At 36.5% G+C, this 17,638-nt stretch overlaps 1 protein-coding gene across 5 annotated transcripts in view; it reads right to left on the bottom strand.

Moving 5' to 3' along the window:
- Window positions 1-17,638, bottom strand: part of LOC578345 — an 82,829-nt gene that overhangs the window by 21,973 nt on the left and 43,218 nt on the right. For 4 of the 5 annotated variants that reach the window (XM_030986500.1, XM_030986503.1, XM_030986501.1 and 1 more), the window contains 12 exons: window positions 12,192-12,588; window positions 11,568-11,714; window positions 10,823-10,963; window positions 10,124-10,367; window positions 8,535-8,664; window positions 7,618-7,888; window positions 5,923-6,126; window positions 4,710-4,916; window positions 3,605-3,690; window positions 3,098-3,190; window positions 2,632-2,748; window positions 223-261 (listed from right to left, as the gene is read on the bottom strand). In XM_030986500.1, the coding sequence (XP_030842360.1) occupies window positions 223-261; window positions 2,632-2,748; window positions 3,098-3,190; window positions 3,605-3,690; window positions 4,710-4,916; window positions 5,923-6,126; window positions 7,618-7,888; window positions 8,535-8,664; window positions 10,124-10,367; window positions 10,823-10,963; window positions 11,568-11,714; window positions 12,192-12,534 (2,022 nt within the window). In that variant the 5' untranslated portion in view covers window positions 12,535-12,588. The remainder of the gene's footprint in view (window positions 1-222; window positions 262-2,631; window positions 2,749-3,097; window positions 3,191-3,604; window positions 3,691-4,709; window positions 4,917-5,922; window positions 6,127-7,617; window positions 7,889-8,534; window positions 8,665-10,123; window positions 10,368-10,822; window positions 10,964-11,567; window positions 11,715-12,191; window positions 12,589-17,638) is intronic. The other variant, XM_030986504.1, reaches the window with a different exon arrangement.

Raw genomic sequence — 17,638 nt, 5'->3', positions numbered from 1 at the left:
CCACCACCTGGTCTTCATCCAAAAGTATATATTAAGTTCATTTTAGTTACTTATCATTCTCAATAAACACAACAAACATGATATGTCCCATGAACACGCATCCCTCAGTTACAATACACACATTAGGTTAGAAGGCAATAGGAAGGCATTAACGTAAGGCTCATACAAATGTTAGAGCTGAAAGGTAGTATGTGCAATGAAAAGATAAGCAGACATACAAACCTCTGTTGCTTCTAGAAGGACTTTCAATCTGTCTAATCGCTGCGTGCAATAATCAGTAAATGATACAGACACAATGAAGGGAGAAAGATAGACAGAGGTGAAAAGAACTTTATTTTTGGCTGATGTGCAAAACTTTTTTTTTTATAAAGATAATTTTTGATAAATGAATCGTATTTTTATGTGATGCCCCATAAGATGTGCGAGCTAGAGAGAATTCAATCTAATAGAAAATGTTGTTGAATATTGAAAAGTGGGAAGAGAAAACAGGGTGCATATAGAAGAAAATTACCCTTCTAAGGAAAATGCCTAGCTGGAATCTTTCCCTTTGCTTCAGAAAAATCTAATTTGCATGGTGGGAGAATCTATGAAGTCTTTCATTCTAAGATTATTAAACTACAGCCACAGAATTGAGATAAAATATTTCAACAGTAATTTATTGCATAACATTTACATACCTTTTCCCTGCATCCACCCCCCCCCCCCCTAAAAAAAAAAAAAATTCTAAGCACTTTCCATGCGCACTTTCCATTGCTACCTATACCAAGCAGGTGTATATTTTGAGTCATGTTAGCGTATAAATTAACCCGCAATTTAACTTCAAATGAATCTTTAACCACTGGATGTCATGACTCCGGTTGACTGGTATTTAGCATGCAATTACCCTAAGTATGTCTGGGTTAATAAAGTCTATGTGTGTGTGGGTGTGCATATGTGAGATTGTGTGTGTGATGGTCAACTACAAATTATCAAAAGTCAAAGAAATCCAGAGAAAGATATATGTTTATAAAAGAAGTCATTATTGATAGACTTTTTCTGGCTATTCATAATGATTTCTTTTAACCACTATTATGGTGGCAGCAGTGGGATATTGAAGTTTCAATAACAATATCAATATACATGTATCAGATATAAAATTGCTCTGGATACTAGATTCAGGTTAGTGTGCACACCCCCTACTTTTGACAAATGCTGTTTGATGTTATACATGTCATTTGTATATAATAGCACTACATGTATGTAAACTGCATTCCCACTGCTGGCTTAAGAGTAATATAAAGACACAATTTAGCTACACTTGTTGAGGAAAGAAACTACCATATTGACTCTGTTTGGGAGGGAGATTAGTTAGGAAGAATGATCAGAGCCATGCATATACTTCAGAAAACATTTATACAACATATCAGCATGTTATTTTTTTCATGTGGAATCTATCATCGCTTTTCACATTCATTCAAGCATTATATCAATCCATATACTATAATTGTTGTCTACATCATCCAGCACATATCATTTTTCATTTCAATACAACTATACATTTGTGTCACTACCAGCATTGGATTTTTCTAATTTGACACTAATGGATGCTGAGATTCTAAACATTAAACCTACATAAGTAAATGAACAACACTATAATGATTCTGATCTATTTGTATGTATTGAGATGCTCAAACTGACATTCAATTTCTTTCTCCATGATTTTACTATGGACTTTGCCTAATTATCTAGTGTCATTCCTTCTCACATTTTGCATAAATCTGCTGATAACCTTATTTTCAGGCCCAGTTCCTGGCTTTCCAAGCTTGAGAATTGGAGGAGAAAAAGGCATTACTAATTGATGTAAAATTACTTAAACTGAAATTGAACATGACTTACAACTTTTAATCTAAAATATTGAATAAGACATGCACATACAGTCACACTTTGTATGTTTCAAAAGATCATTTGACAATGAAAAAATAAATGTATGCAATGATTTCCACATACATGTGTTTAACCTTAGAGAGATATTTCTCTCAAAAACTGATCAAATATTAGCAAAATATTACCAGATAAAGATCAATCACTTTCTAACACATTAATTGAATGGATTTTGTGTGCACAGTAGAAGGGCATAAATACCAATTTGTTTTTGATTTTCTCCAGTTTTGGAGTGTTATAAACTACAACTGTTAACGTTTGACAAGATGTGAGGACTAAAATATGCTGTATTCAAAAAATAAAAAACGCCTCTTTTACAATATGAATATCAGCTGTCCCTGTATCCTGTTCATGCCCTCGGCTATGAACACAAAAATAAAATGCTAAAATATGACTTAAAATTACCATTATTAAATGAGGTAGAAATTCTGTTTTTTGTTTAAATGAAAATTCTGGTAAATTTATCTATGGCCTTTGAAATGATTAGAATTTAATCAAATGAAAAAGATCTTTACAACTATCCTTATCCCAGGTACACTAGTGTGGATGATTCTTACTAACGCCCTTACAGATGTATGCTATTGTTCTGCTTCTAGTTAGTACCTCTTTTCTCATGCTATTTCTATTATATATATTTTTGTAATATGCATATTCATTGTAGTATGTTTTGCATGAGAAATAAAATCATTTGAAATTGAAATTATGCCATACCTTGTGCGCTATCTTCTGCCATGCCTGTTGCGATGGTGAGATAGGTTTCTTCCTCATCAACGCAAGCTGTGCCATGGCAATAGATTCAAACTTACTCCTCGTCTCTGTCTTCTCCAACTATGAGGCAAGGCAGAGAAAAGTGATAATAATGATAATTCTGCTTTTATATAGCACTTAATACATCTATGATGTCTCTAAGCGCTTTACAGATATACTATTGTGATAGTGAAATTGGCTAAAAAGTAAGGGGAATATTGTGAGGCGTTAAGCCATTCAAAACTCAGGAAAACATCTGGAAAACTTCATTTAAGAATTATTGAAATTGAATTAAAATTTCATTTTGTCTCCTTTTCGAGCAAGGAGTGACAGATATGTGCTGTTATAAGTGGCTCAAAAGGATAATGTTTGCAGTAACGCTATTGTTTGTTATATTAATCAGATCAAATAATTCAAGATGTTGATTTACCTTGAAATCTTCATCAAGTTCATCAGCACTATCTTCTTCACTGACTTCACCAGCCTCGAGATCAGCATCATGGTCTAATGGAAGCTTCTTGGCCTAGGAGAGAAAAAACAGGAGGCAGAGAAGGAAGAGGGGTGGGGAATAGAGAGAGAGAGAGAGAGAGAGAGAGAGGGGGGGGGGGACAGAGAATGACGGAGAGAACGGGAAAAGGGAAATGAAAAAAGGAGAGGGAGAAAAAAAGAGACAAAGATTACAGAGAAAGGGACAGAAAAAAGAAGGAAGACAGTGAGAAAGGATGAAGGGACAGGGGAGAGAAACAGAAAAAAACAGTATGAATGGGGATTATATAAATTAGAATACATTCAAAATGCATTGATGATCAAAATAGTATAATAGATATATAAACAGTATGAAAATAGATGATATTAATTAGAATATAGAGACTATATATGTCTCTGTTCAAGGAGAGCATATACATGTACATGTATTTGAAATCAGCATGCAACTAACCTTGATAAGTATTTTATACTTGAGTGATTCTGGAGAAGGAAGGCCTCCTGAACTCCCTTCAGGTGGGCTTGAGATGATGAGTTGATCTGAGACGCATGGCATGTCAAGGAAGATTAATCAACTCTGCATTTCCTCTCCCTAGGCCTCATACAAACATGATGCAGTAAAATTTCTTCAAAAAGACCGCCATGGAAAAATAAAAACCATGCTTGTGCTAATGAAAGGCAAGAGGGGAGAAATAAACTAGCTGCATGGAACAGAGGCCCCTTATAGCATACTCCCTCAGGTAGTAGTGTGATAGAAGGAGAACACAGGAAAATGAGGAGCAATACATGTTCAGTATGCTTATGTCATCATCAGCAACAGGCTTTTTGTTTAGTAGTAATACTAGTAGTAGTGGTGGGGGAAGTTGTAGTTGTTAAATTTAGATGTACTTACAGTTATTTTTAATATTTGCTTTATTTCTCCCCCTTTCTTTTTCAATCCTAATTTTTCTATGCACTTAGAGGCCCGAATTCACAAAGGAGATTTGTCAACAAACCTTAGTTTTTGTGCGTCATATGACGCGTTTTGATGCGTTTTTTACAAACCAGATTTGTAAAAACGCGTCGGTGCTTTATAAAGGTTGCATATTACTATCTATCATTCCTGTGCAGAGGATCGACATTCATCCCGGGACCATCATCTGTCCTAGACCCAACTCCAGATTCCATCATCCACAGAACTCAAGATATGAGGTTTCTGCATGGTCGAGTGGATATGTCACCGGACTGTGGATCACAAGGTCTGAGGTTCAAATCCCGCCGCGGGACTAATGTCCTTTGGCAAGACATTGATCTACATTTGCCACTCTCCACCCAGGTGTTAAATGGGTACCCGGTAGGATGCGTAAGTTAATGTGATTAGATGAGCAAGTGTGCGCTTGTAAAAATGATGCCTGGCTGGAATGCTCCCCAGGGAGTGGAGAATATGCATACATCGTGTGCGGCTAAACCTGAATCAGATAACCGGGGTAATAATATATATCTGTAAAGCGCTATGGGAGGGCCTTCGGTCCTGAAAATTGCTGTATAAGAACAAACTATTATTATTATGAAAAGGATACCACCGAGGATCTCTAGAAGGTATCGAGCCATCTTCTTCTGCTGTTCCAAGGTACAGTGATTCTCTATGGACAGGATGACGGGGTAGGGACTGGACATAAAGGCATACTTGTTGACCACTGTGATGACATCTCGGAACTTGATCTTTGAGGTCAGCGTGTAACCATGGTAGATGACCGGTTCACCGTCCTTCCCATCCCATGTGTCCACTAGGTCAAAATGTGGATAAAGAGTTATGAAAGTAAAGAAACATGTGTAGATGTACTATCTAACCTGTTAATCAGTATTAGTATGCAAAACTGAAATTATACAATATTTTTGACCATTTTCTGAAACTTGAAAGCAAGAAATGTTGTTAATTACAGTGGCTTTACAAGAAAAATAGCCTCTTTTGTTGAAATTTTACAGTAACATCCAATCAAACTATATTTGTACAAGTATATACAAAAGCATGTATATGTATACACACTTGTAAAAACTGGTATAATCATGAAACAAAAAGGTCATACTTCACATATTGCTATTATTATGTACAATATTTTGTTTGACTGGCAGTGTTTTCACATCTTCTGTAGATGATGCTTTTTCATTCATTCAATCTCAGCAGACAAGACCCCTTCAAAAGTAGTCTTGGATTCTTGGCTCTGTTTCATTACAAGTGCCACAAATCTATGACAAATTTGCTTATAACAAATATTGTATCTTTGTACCAGGTTTATGAAACAGGGCCCTGGTAGTACAATTGATTCAAATCAAAAGAAACTAATCTGTTGATCATGCAGTATGGGGGTCATTAGCAAAACAGTAATGTGAAAAGAAAGACCAAAGTTTGAGCAAGAGGGACAAGAAGAGCAAAGAATCTGCTCATTTAAAATACTGTAATGATGCACCCCTGCTTCTAATGCACATACAGTTAAAAACTAAATTAATCATATCCTTAAAAAAAGTTTTAATTTATTAAGTATGTGAAAAATTGATTTGTCATGATTTATGTTTCTTGAGAATGTGACATATTAAAGCTTATACATCCATTGTCCACCTTACATTTTTGAGTTGCAAAAAACATCAGATTTACTGGTGTATGAATAATTTCATTTCATTGACAGTAGTCGATGGGTCAACTGCATGTCAAAGTTTACGTTATGAGTCAACAACCTTCCGATTCTAAACTGATAGGTTTCAACAGATATTCTATTTGTCTGCGTCATTGCTTACATTCCACACATCTGCAGCCAGCCTGCAGGACGAGACCATAGACATCCACACTAGATTGTGACATCAGCTGGTCACCGAGTAAGTATGTGTTGTGTGAAGAGGCGATGTAGTAGTGTGAAAGGGGCTGGGTCATGTCCTGGTTGACCTCTCGATGACCTGGGTTGAAAAGGTCACCCTCCTCACTCAGGAGGTATCTCATCAGTCCTGGAGAGAGAGAGAGAGAGAGAGGGGGAGAGAGGGAGAGAGAGAGAGAGAGAGGGAGAGAGAGAGAGAGAAAGATAGAGAGAAAAAGAGATAGAGGGAAAGAGAGAAAGAGAGAGAGGAGAAAGAGAGTGAAAGAGAGAGAGGGAGAAAAATTTAGAGAAAGAGAGAGAAAGAGAGAGTGAAAGAGAAAAAGAGAGAGAGAGAGAGAGAGACGGAGACAGAGGGGGAGCGAGAAAGAGATAAATGTAATATGAGAGATAACTAGAAGAAAAGAAATACCTTCTATGTACATGTTCATGTATCTAATACAGTAAGTAAATATCCTAATCTATAAACATGAACAGGTATTGTATATTGACAATTATAATAGCTCACGACCTTCAAATGTCTTCACAGTTCATTATGCCCAATTATGAAATAGTAAATCCAATTAGTGCAATATGCACCGAAAGCTGCTATTTTTTTTTAACGCCATGCACGTAGTGTGGTTCATTGTATGTGATCAAGATTTGAAATGTGTGTGTCTGTGATATAAAGCCATGTAATAGCTACTCTATACATATACATATACTATATGTATATGTATAAAGTAGCTATTCAAATATGAATTTGAGTTTATGAAATCATCTTTACATAGAATTTTTCGAGAAAAAAATTGATATAGGAAATCAACATTTAGGTAGATTAAACCCCCTAAATGTTTATCAAAATGATGAATATTTGACAAAGTGAGCAGTAGTAAAGGCCTTAAATCAATGAAAGAGTTGGTATTTTGTGGATACAGTTATAAATGTAGGTACATGTAAAACATATATGTATTCATGGCATAAATACAGTGTAGAACATTAAGGAGTTACATTTGAATTTTCAATGTTTGTTGAAAGGGTTTATTCATTTTTGTTGGATACAGTACTTGATTGTACAAGGGTCAACATGCCCACATCATGAACTGTTGCTGTGTTACGAACACAGTACAAGCATTCAATCGTTTTGTGCATGAAGGACCTCAAATTCAACTACATCTAGACATTGATCCATCAAAGGCAACAAAGCGTTTCAGAAAGTAATGAGTTTTTTCCACACTTCATCAGGTTTCAGTATTATAACAAGGTATTCAACCAAGAAACTAGAATGATTATCACATCATGGATCTTGGACAAATAAATTATACAAGGATGACAGCTTCTTTGTACACACACTCTTTCCACCTTTGTTTGTTTGAAATACTGGTAAAAAAATAAAAACCTGTTAGTATTTTACCAATTTCTCATAGATTTTACTTTTTACGGTATCTTTTCATTAGTTGAAGTTACTACTGCAGGAAATGATTAAATTGTACTTCAATGAATGTATTAAACTACCCCATCTTCGACAACAAACCCCACGGGTAACAATTTAGCATGTTGCCCACTGGAACCCGGTGGTCCATGTGTTATGCCTATGGGTAAGAGAGAATTCATTAGTCAACAGATTAAAATTTTGTGAACTTACCATCAATGCCCAGCCTGCCAGTACAGATATTCTCAGGTACCGGTTCATACTTCTCAATGAGGCTGTTACATCCCTCCTCATTCAGTTTGTTAATATCCTGTTCATTCCTCAGAAACACATCCACGTCTTCCAGCGTCATGTGCTCCTTGCCACAGCTGTATTCCCTGAGAAGCCCATAGAGCTCAGGGCGCATCGACAAGGTCTTGTAGAAGTGCACAAACTCATCAAAGTCCAGCTTGCCCAAGTGCTCATCGATGTTGGTATCGGCTTCCTGTAAAGCAAGTTTGATAAACATGTATTTGTAAAAAAGGATGAGCAAAAATATTAATCATCCACAAATTTTAACAAACTGATTTAAACTAACTTGGCAGCACCTCAAATAAATTACTAGTAATAGACCTCCTTTAATGGAATAAATCTCTTATACTTGGCTCTTCTCTTCTGATATTACATACAACATGATATCACGATTCTAACCTAGTTTGGGGTGTGGAAGAAGTTCATTTTTCCAAGAATATTGAAGCAGTTTATTTGCACACTTTGTGTTAAAAAGGGGGCCTTTGGGGAAAGGAAAAGAGGCATTTTTGTGTTCCACTTAAAACTTGTGTCCCACAATATATCATTGGATCAGCTCAGTTATAATAGAGAGAGAAAGAGAGAGAGAGAGAGATAGAGAGAGAGAGAGGGGAGACAGTGAGGCCGCGAGGAAGGAGGGAAGAAGAAAAGAAGGAGAGAAAGAGCTGAGAAAAGAGCAAGAGGAAGAGGGAGACAGGGAAATAGAGACGAAGAGAGAGAGAGAGAATGAGAGAGAGAGAGAGAGAGAGAGAGAGAGAGAGAGGAAGTGAGAGAGAGAGAGAGAGAGAGGAAGTGAGAGAGAGAGAATAAGAGAGAGAGAGAGAGAGAGAGAGAGAACTCACCCTAAACAGTTGTTTGACTTTCCTCTTGCTGAGGTTAACATTGAGTTTATGAAGAAGTTTCAAGACTTCATCCATGCTGAGGAGGCCATCTCCACTCTTATCTGCCGACTCAAAGACTGATTTTAACCATGTTTGAATGAGTTAAGGAACAACAAGAGGTAGATCAGTATGAACTTACACATCGTCTGTCAGAGCCAGAAGGGCCTTAACTCTGTGTTAAAGCATATGTATCAATGCCATTCTGGCTCTCAGCAGACAACATGTACATGCATTCATGTATAAAGATGAAGTACATCTTAATGTAAAGGAAGTTTGAGAATTGAGAGATGTGTAGGAGAGAACTAAAAAAAGTAATTTGATTTGAACATTGATTTCTCCTGAAATATGTAAATACACTGCACATTAGATTAAGTTGCCAAGCCTTTTTTGTAAATATTATTTAGAAAAACTTGCAATTTGTATTGTATTGTGTTTAATAAATTTCATCATCAGCAATAATTTGATGTATTTAAAGGGCAAATAATAATAAGAATTAAAGAATAACAATAGTGTCTATAATGCAGAGAAAAAATAGTGCAAGTATGAAATGTATTATAAAAATAGTGATCTGCATATCATACATAGATGTAATAGCATCTTGCAGCCTGTATATAAGCATGGTGGATAATACCACTGATGATGAGTAAGATAAAACCAGTCTGCTGTCTGTTTGATCCCCGAGAGAGGTATTCATATCACTGAGCATAAACATTGTACCTCCAATGGTTTAATCTCGCAATGGATCTCAGAGTGTGTCTCTCCCATCTTTTGTCACCTCTCTCAAATAACATATACAACTCTATCCTCTTCATCAACAGTACTGCTGGACAATTATACTGTAAGGCTGGAAAGACTTGTACATGTACAATGCATGGACTGCACTATGTGGGGCTGGAGAGTACTCGTTGTCTTGCAGATCAATATTCTAAATTGTTAGAGAGAGAACCATGAGATGACTCACTCTTGTTATTATTTCTTCATGATGTACAACCTACAAGAATACCACGCCGTGTATGTGATGAAAAAGGGTAACAGATATATAGATGTGACTCAGAATTGACTTACGCAGTCGATACTCTGAAAACATTAAGAAAAATAAGATGACATTACAAACAAAAAGTCCCTGCAGAAGTTTGAATATACACATTTCATACTTGTCTACAAACCCCCTGGCATAGAAACACAGTAGTACATTTGAAATTACAAACTTTGTGAATACTGTACTTAAGGAGTATCAAGCACCACCTAGTATGACAATTGTGGTTTGACAACTTGACAACCAACAAAAACGCCACAAATCCCATATAAGAGCAAATAAGGGGAAAACGTGATTTCTCTATAATAGATGTGATAAAGTGCTCTTTGTATTAAAGATGATCTATTTCATTCAGTTCTCTTGAAATAAACTACAAGAGTGGTATGTATTGAAAAGCTTGGGTTCTCAACTTTCTGAAGTATTGTACAGTGTACATGCCAAGGAGGAAAAATCAATTTAATTGACTTGAGCTGACAGGTGACCAAAGTAAAGTCTAAAATAACTAAAAGGATATGAGTCTCTAAGCTGATCACTCTGTGCCGTCTCTTCCTGAGCTTGTTCCATGAGATGCCTGAGACCTCTGATCCAGGCCCGAGCCTCGTCTAACGACCCAGCGACGATGTCTAGAGACTCCCAGCTAGTACCATGGATGATGGAGAAGCAATGGCTGGGTTTATGACCTGCTGTACTGGCTAGGTGCTTCTTGAAGATGTCCGTGCAAGCCCCCTCTCGGATCTCACGAACATTCTTGATGTTGACTGCAATCAATAGGTATAAATGAATAATTTCAGTCACTTCTTAGCTTCATAAGTACGAAATCATATTACTCCAAACATTTGTTGTTTTTTTCTGGAAAATGCTTCCAATTAATTAACACACAACAAAAAATACTCTGCACCCATGCTATGTACCACACATGCAATTTTAATGAACTAAATCTTCCTTGAAAATAGTTTTCTATATCACTGAAAATTTTAACATTTGAGATCTGTTTTTCATTTTACAATAATATATAATCTACAAGTAATTTGCTATTGGGCAGTTTGCTTGCAGTTAAAAACTGTATTTAGTAATGTGCTCCATTAAAATTTTCTTCCCAAGAGGCAACAAAAAGGGTCAAATATTTTCTTTTTTTGGTGCTTTTCATCATTTGTCTCTTCTGCATCACGTTACCCACGACTTCACATAAACCTGGACCTGCCCTTGTTCCTACCTATAGCTTTATGTCCCTTCTTGGATGGTTTCCATCTGATGTAGGACCTGGTGCTATCAAGGTACAACATCTTAGATGAGGTACGACCTTGACGCTTGACCTTCATCACTGAACTCCCCAAACACATCAACGAGATGGAGCCTGAAATTAACAAGCAGATCAAAAATCAGTTACTAATTGTTATGATGATGATGATAATGATGATGATGATGAAGATGATAATAATGATGATGATGATGATGATGATGGAGCTGAAGATGATGGTAGTGATGAAGTTGATGATGATGAAGATGATTATGATGAAGATGATGATAACGGGGATGATGCTGATGTATAACAACTAGGTCATAAGATACATAATGGGTCAGTACAAACTTTCTGTGATTTAGATTAAACCATTTTGTTTTTCTCTACAAAAGGTCCACACATGAGCAAAACGTCATTAACACATGGACAACATTGACATTGACAACTACTAAAATACTATTGGAGTAAAAAGATGATGTAAGCACAGAGTTGGCTGTCTTACAGAGTGACACCAAAGCATTAATCTGTATTGATCCCAGGACCACCTTGTTATAAGACCACTGCTCTACTACTGAGCCATACCACCGTAAGATAATGTTATTTAGTGTAGATGATAAAGATGGGCTGCTGGTATGTCTGACTTGATGATGGGTGTGGTCCGAGGGGGATACAGAGAGAGTTAATTGATGATGAAAGCAGAAAATAGAGTTATACTAACTGTTGATATTAGGAGGTGGAGGTGCAGATGATGATGATCTGCTGGTATGTCTGACTTGGTAACGGGCGCGGTGAGAGGGAGATGGAGAGAGGCGTGGTGATATTCTGGTGGTGGAAGAGGATCGGCTGCTGGAACTCGCTGAGTCACCTGATTAATGACAAGAGAGAGAGATTCAATTTTACGCAGCAAACTATTAATTTGATTTGGTCTACTTGATTTATGATATCTAGAACATAAAAATACATGTATTCATTAATTCCAAGACTTCATACCAAGGTTGAAAAAAGAATCATTCATTGCTTAAATTAGGATTATGGAAATATTCCTGAAAGCTCAACATACTTTCTCCTTTTTATTTTTCCCAATTCTGCAGATGTAACTAAATTGTATAAGACTTTATTCTCTGTTATAAGTGAATGAAAATTTGAAGCATTTGTAAGTACTGTAACCAACAAGAAAATGAGATATTAGAAGAGATTTATGGCAAATAATTGTCCCTGCTCTTTTACCTGTTAACTACTGGATCGTCTCATTCCTATTGTATTAATACAGGGACCACTTAGACCATGTAGGCAACTAAAATATGAGGAGGGGGGGGGGGGGTCCATACAAAGGGAATATTACCTTCTTGGTCCCATGAATCTAGCGCATGTTGTTGATGGAGTTTATGAAGTGATTCTGATCTCTTCCTCGTCTCTTCCTCTTCATCCTCCACCACACCCTCGTTGTCAATGGTAACACTATCATCCTGGCTGATGATGATTTTTGTCTCTCGTAGCCCAACAGAGGGCCTCCTTGCGTCTCCTGGGATATTATTAACCTCACAAAGTTCATTTCTCTGTAATGACCTTTCACCTTTGACCTCTTCCTGCTGGGGGTCATCAAAGGATGAATCATTGGAGGTGGTGGAGTCGACGGTGGAGGTGCGGCTGACAGATAAATGGGTGGAGCTTTCACCCGTTTCCATGGTAATGATTGTCTCCTGACTTTGGATCTCTCTTGAGTCTTACATCTTCTGTATCTGTGACAATGAGAATTACATATTCCTCTCATTCATATATTGAAAATATGATAACTGCATTTCATTATGATCTTTAAAATCTAGCACTTTACATACAGATAGAAACAAGTAAATCTGACAAAAAGAGGCTGAAATCAAAAATGGACAGCGCAGAAGTGATATTGTCTGCTTATAGTGTCAGATTGGCCACTTTCTTCATGATTAATACCATTGTAAAATATTATGAGCGATAATATTACCGAAATGCATAATAGAGTCTGGAAATATATCCTGTAAATAGGGGAAAATCTTTTTAAACAATAGCCATCCATGGTCATAATACTTAAAAGTTGTGTTTAGACCTTGAAGATTTATTACGTGACATTTCCAGCCACAGACAAAAGGCTTTAGAAATATTAGTACTTGAGAGGTAGAGTGCTCTTCAACCAACATTAATGACATTGGTATTTTCCAATTCATCTTCAGACGGTAGAGCTTTTAAGAGCCGACATGTGTCGCTCTTCTTCAAACAACCATGCATGCACCAATTTTTGGCAAGGAACAAACAGCTTGGGGCTTGGAATTAGTACCTCGGAGAGAAGATGTAATACAGAGATATTCTAATCTTGCCAAGGTTACAATCTTGTATTTCAATGTGGGTTAATCTGTCAGTAATTTGATTTGGTCTGCTTTCACAAGAAGCATGTATGTAGGCTAATGATCTGCAGGTCCAAATATCACCGTCACTATGCATAAGTGCTAGCAATGATTGATTTCCATTTTTCAGCCTTTCAGGAAATATGTTTTTGTTTTATTTTTCTTAGTTTTATTTGATATCTTTGCAGGATATTCATATTCCTTATCTTCTTATATTTTATGTTTGTTTTCTTTTCCCTGACCCTTAATTTATTGCCAAATACACACAGGTGCATACAAATACAATTGTAAGACAACTTACTACCTACTGTATAATAATCTTTGTGGATACAAACTGAATAGGTTAAACAAACTCATAAAAATGATGTTGATTTAGTACACAGAGCATTACATTTCTTTCCTAATCTTTAAAGGGAAAGTCCACCCTGAAATTAAGTTAGTTTTAATAGGAGTAGAAAAATGAGAGAAACAAGTCAGTGAAAGTTTGAGCAAATTCCAATTGAAAATAAGGAAGTTAGGATTTTTGAAGTTGTGATCAATCAAAAACAAATTGGCAACTCTATGACGTATCATGCGAGCTCAACTTCCATTTGCTCAGTACTAAAAAAATCTAAAATTTTCATTTTCCCTCAAGAAAAATTTCAACCATACATGCACCCTAAATATAATAATTGCAAATATGTTTCTATACTCCCCCTGCAAGGAACAAATATATATTCCGTCATCAATAACGAAGAAAACATGATTTTATGGAATATTATGCACAAAGCAAATGAAGGAGAGCTCGTATAATAAGTCACAGAGTTGCCAATTTGTATTTGATTGATCACAACTTCAATAATTCATAACTTTCTTATTTTCATTCAGAATTTGCTCAAACTTTCACTCACCTGATTTTCTTATTATTCTGCCTCTATCGAAACAAACTTATTTTGGGGGTGGACTTTCCCTTTAATAATAGGGCTTGTAAAAAAAGACGATCATAGTAGCAGTATTATTTGGTTGCTGCTCCTATTGAACATGAAGTGGTAGTCCATGCAGGCATGCTTTTATAATGTAAATATTATTATGATGAAGATCATGATCGATGAAGCAGACTGCATTAGGTTTCTCAATCATTCCTTCATGCGTGACTAAGCTATCCCTGGTGAAGGATGGTTATAGTGCAGAGTCACTTTATCCATGTTAAATTTCCCAGGTGGCCAATGTGACTATTTATTAATTTTAAACAAGTATCAGTTGATCAGCAAATTGTTGAGTTATATTGCGTTAGAGAATGATTCCAATGGAATTAGGATTACACAATTGTCAGGATTCAGTGTTTTATCCTGTCAAGGTACATTGCTTGTAGTTTTAATCTTGTTTAGATATAAAAGAAAAACAAATCTGTTTGTTTACTAGGTAATATGAGGGCAAAGAAGAAATTGTAGCACTTACAACACCACACACACCAAATCAAATAACATATATGTTGATCTCTCCTCTCTCTCAAGCACTGTGCCTCCACAGACATCTCTGTCCTTTTCATTTAGTCCAAAAGACTTTGGTAGTTTCATATCTTAGGAAGATTACATACAACATAAACAATGTTAAACATCATAACCATAACTATTGAGTTGTCACTGAGAGTAAAGAAGAATGAACAGGAGGGAAGAGGGAAGGATCAAAGAAAGAAAAAAAGATATTGTAGAGAAAAAGGAGGGTAGGATATATGTAGAGATAGAGAGAGAGGGAGTGGGAGAGAGAGAAAGAGAGAGAGAGAGAAAGACAGAAGATGAGGTAGAGGAAGGAAGATGGAGATAACTACAGAGAGAGGAAGGAAGTGGGACAAGGGAAATAATGGGGAAGGAGATATAGATGGGTGGAGAAAGAGAGAAAGAGAGAGAGAGAGAGAGAGAGAGAGAGAAGAGAGAGGGGGGAGGGAGTTTGAGTGGAGGGAGGGAGGGAGGGAGAGGGGAGAGTGGATATAAAATGGAAAGAGATAACATATAAAGGAAAAGGAAACATAGAGTAACAGCAACAAAGGGAGAGTGAAAGAAAGAAAGGAAGGAAGGGTGTTAAAAAAAGGTAAAATGGATTATGATCTAGCAATAAAATAAGATCTTTTACAAAATGAGAAAACATACTTAACATACTTTTTGGCAGAGTTTGGGGAAAGAAGGTATTCACCGCAGTGACGAGTTTGAAAAGAAATGCTGGAAATGTGCCAAAGAAAATGTAAAAAACGAGGGAGAGAGAAATATGACATAAATGAGACCCCTGGATGAATGTTAAATTGTAATCAAGGCTTTGTTACAGTTGTCATGGGATAGAGCAATACACAGGGTAAAATCATAATACTGTACTATCATACAAGACTATGACCGACAACAGTGATATAGGGGAATAATGGTACAGTGACATGCTGAGGATGAAAAGGAGAGAGAGGGTGTGGCAGAGAGTGTGTGTGAGAGAGAAAGGGAGAGAGAGAGAGAGAAAGGGAGAGAGAGAGAGATGGAGAGAGAGAGGAGAGAGCGAGAGAGAGAGAGGAGAGAGAAAGAGAGAGGGGGAGAGAGACAGAGGAGAGAGAGAGAGAAAGATAGGGAGAGAGAGAGAGAGAGAGAGAGAGAGAGGGATAGGGAGAAAGAACAAGAGCTTGGAGGAGATAACTAGAGACAAACTACAGGCACCTGGATATCGATGTTGTGCCATGTGTAGAAGGTAGATGACGAGAAGAGAAACTGACAGAGGAAAGAATAGAAAGAATGCCTTCCCACCATTGAAAGGCAGAAGTGCCTAAAATAGAAAGCTGAAATGCTCAATGGGATTATATCCATTCCAATCCCCTTGACGGCTATATTACCTCTATGCCAATCACCAATTACCCTCACCCTGCAATCACATTACCAATGGGTACATGTTTGAGGTGGCTCCTAAGGCATTGATGCGTGCAACCTGCCACATCTATCTTGTTTGTATTCTCCTCTTAGGTCTAGCTTCCTGTTTGCTGATGATGGTAATGATATTACTAACTGGGTGGGGGGGGGGGGGCAAAGTCTGTATGACACTTTTTGTCTGGCATGAACATTTTCTACATGTATGTACATATATATGTGCCCTTGGGTGTGGTATAGCATTGTTCCATAAAGTTAACATTATTGCAGGCAATCTATGATACAGTGCATTTAGAATGGGCAATTTGCATTTAGAATGAACAGGTATAAGAAAATTAACTGTCAATCAATGAAATAGAATTGAATAGAAAAAAGAAGAAAAAAATTGTAAAGAATATGATCGATTCTATTTATTCTGATAATTAGTATGCAAAATAACTGCAATAAAAGTCAATACAATCTATATCTATCATAACAATGAATTTAGATGGAAATTTTAATGGGGGGAATCTTGTTTTTAGTCATTGCATTTAAGACAAATTTGGTTCCAAGGGTATTGGGAGAATAGTCACTGAGTTAAAGGGAGAGTCACCCATATTAAGTCTGTTTTGGAAGTGGCACTAGAAAAAAAAAAATTGAGAACCAGATCAATGAATATTTGACCTGATTAGATTTAAGAAATCTGTGATTTTTTTAAAAATGCAATCGATCAAACACATAGGCAACTCTTTTTTGACCTTCTCTCCTAAACTAAAAACTCATAAATGTATATTTCTCCATAGCTAATTTTCAATCATGCATGCATCCTGAATATTATAATTTCAATATGTTTTATCCACTCCTAGGTGACAGAAAAAAATATATGCCTTCATCTATATCTAAGAAAATGGAAATTTTCAGATCATTTTTTGCCTTATTTCTATTTGTATTACCCTTTGGAATAAATACAAGTGAATTGTTAGCACTAAGAAAGGAAAGGGAGGAGCTAGGGACTAAAGTTATGCATTTATATATTTCTTGTAACATTATTGTTTGGGCATTTAAATAAACAACCTTAAGCAGTATTCATAATCCAGGATTGTAATTCAGTAAAGTTGTATAATCTTTCCTTGCAATGCAAAAGCAAACCCGATTAAAACACAATCTCATTTCCATAAAGTGTGTCTTTGTGGTATACAGAAATTGAGTGCACTGAAAACCAATATTGCACAGTATAACAAAAACAAGTTGTGCTGGCAAATTACCTCTTTTTCTATGCAAATCTGTCACACATTGACTGGATTTAGAAGTAATTTAGCAATGCGGTACAATCTAGACATTATTCCAAAACCCACACGGCCAATTCATGCACAAACGCTTTAGCAACCGCAAAAAAATGTAATATGAACGAGCTGATAAGTGACTGTATTTGTTGGCTTCCATTTCCCAACGAAATGACTCAATTGGATCGATTTGAGTCTAATGAATTAAGTGCAGTTACCTTGTATTTGTACAGGCATGGCATGTGTGACCGCTGAATACCAACACTTGGCGTATCACCA

The sequence above is a fragment of the Strongylocentrotus purpuratus genome, unplaced genomic scaffold (genome assembly GCF_000002235.5).
Source record: "Strongylocentrotus purpuratus isolate Spur 01 unplaced genomic scaffold, Spur_5.0 spur5_scaffold_16, whole genome shotgun sequence".
In the NCBI taxonomy this organism is placed as follows: domain Eukaryota; kingdom Metazoa; phylum Echinodermata; class Echinoidea; order Camarodonta; family Strongylocentrotidae; genus Strongylocentrotus; species Strongylocentrotus purpuratus.
Note: the sequence above shows the minus strand (reverse complement) of the source record. Positions and strands in the feature narration are given on the sequence as shown.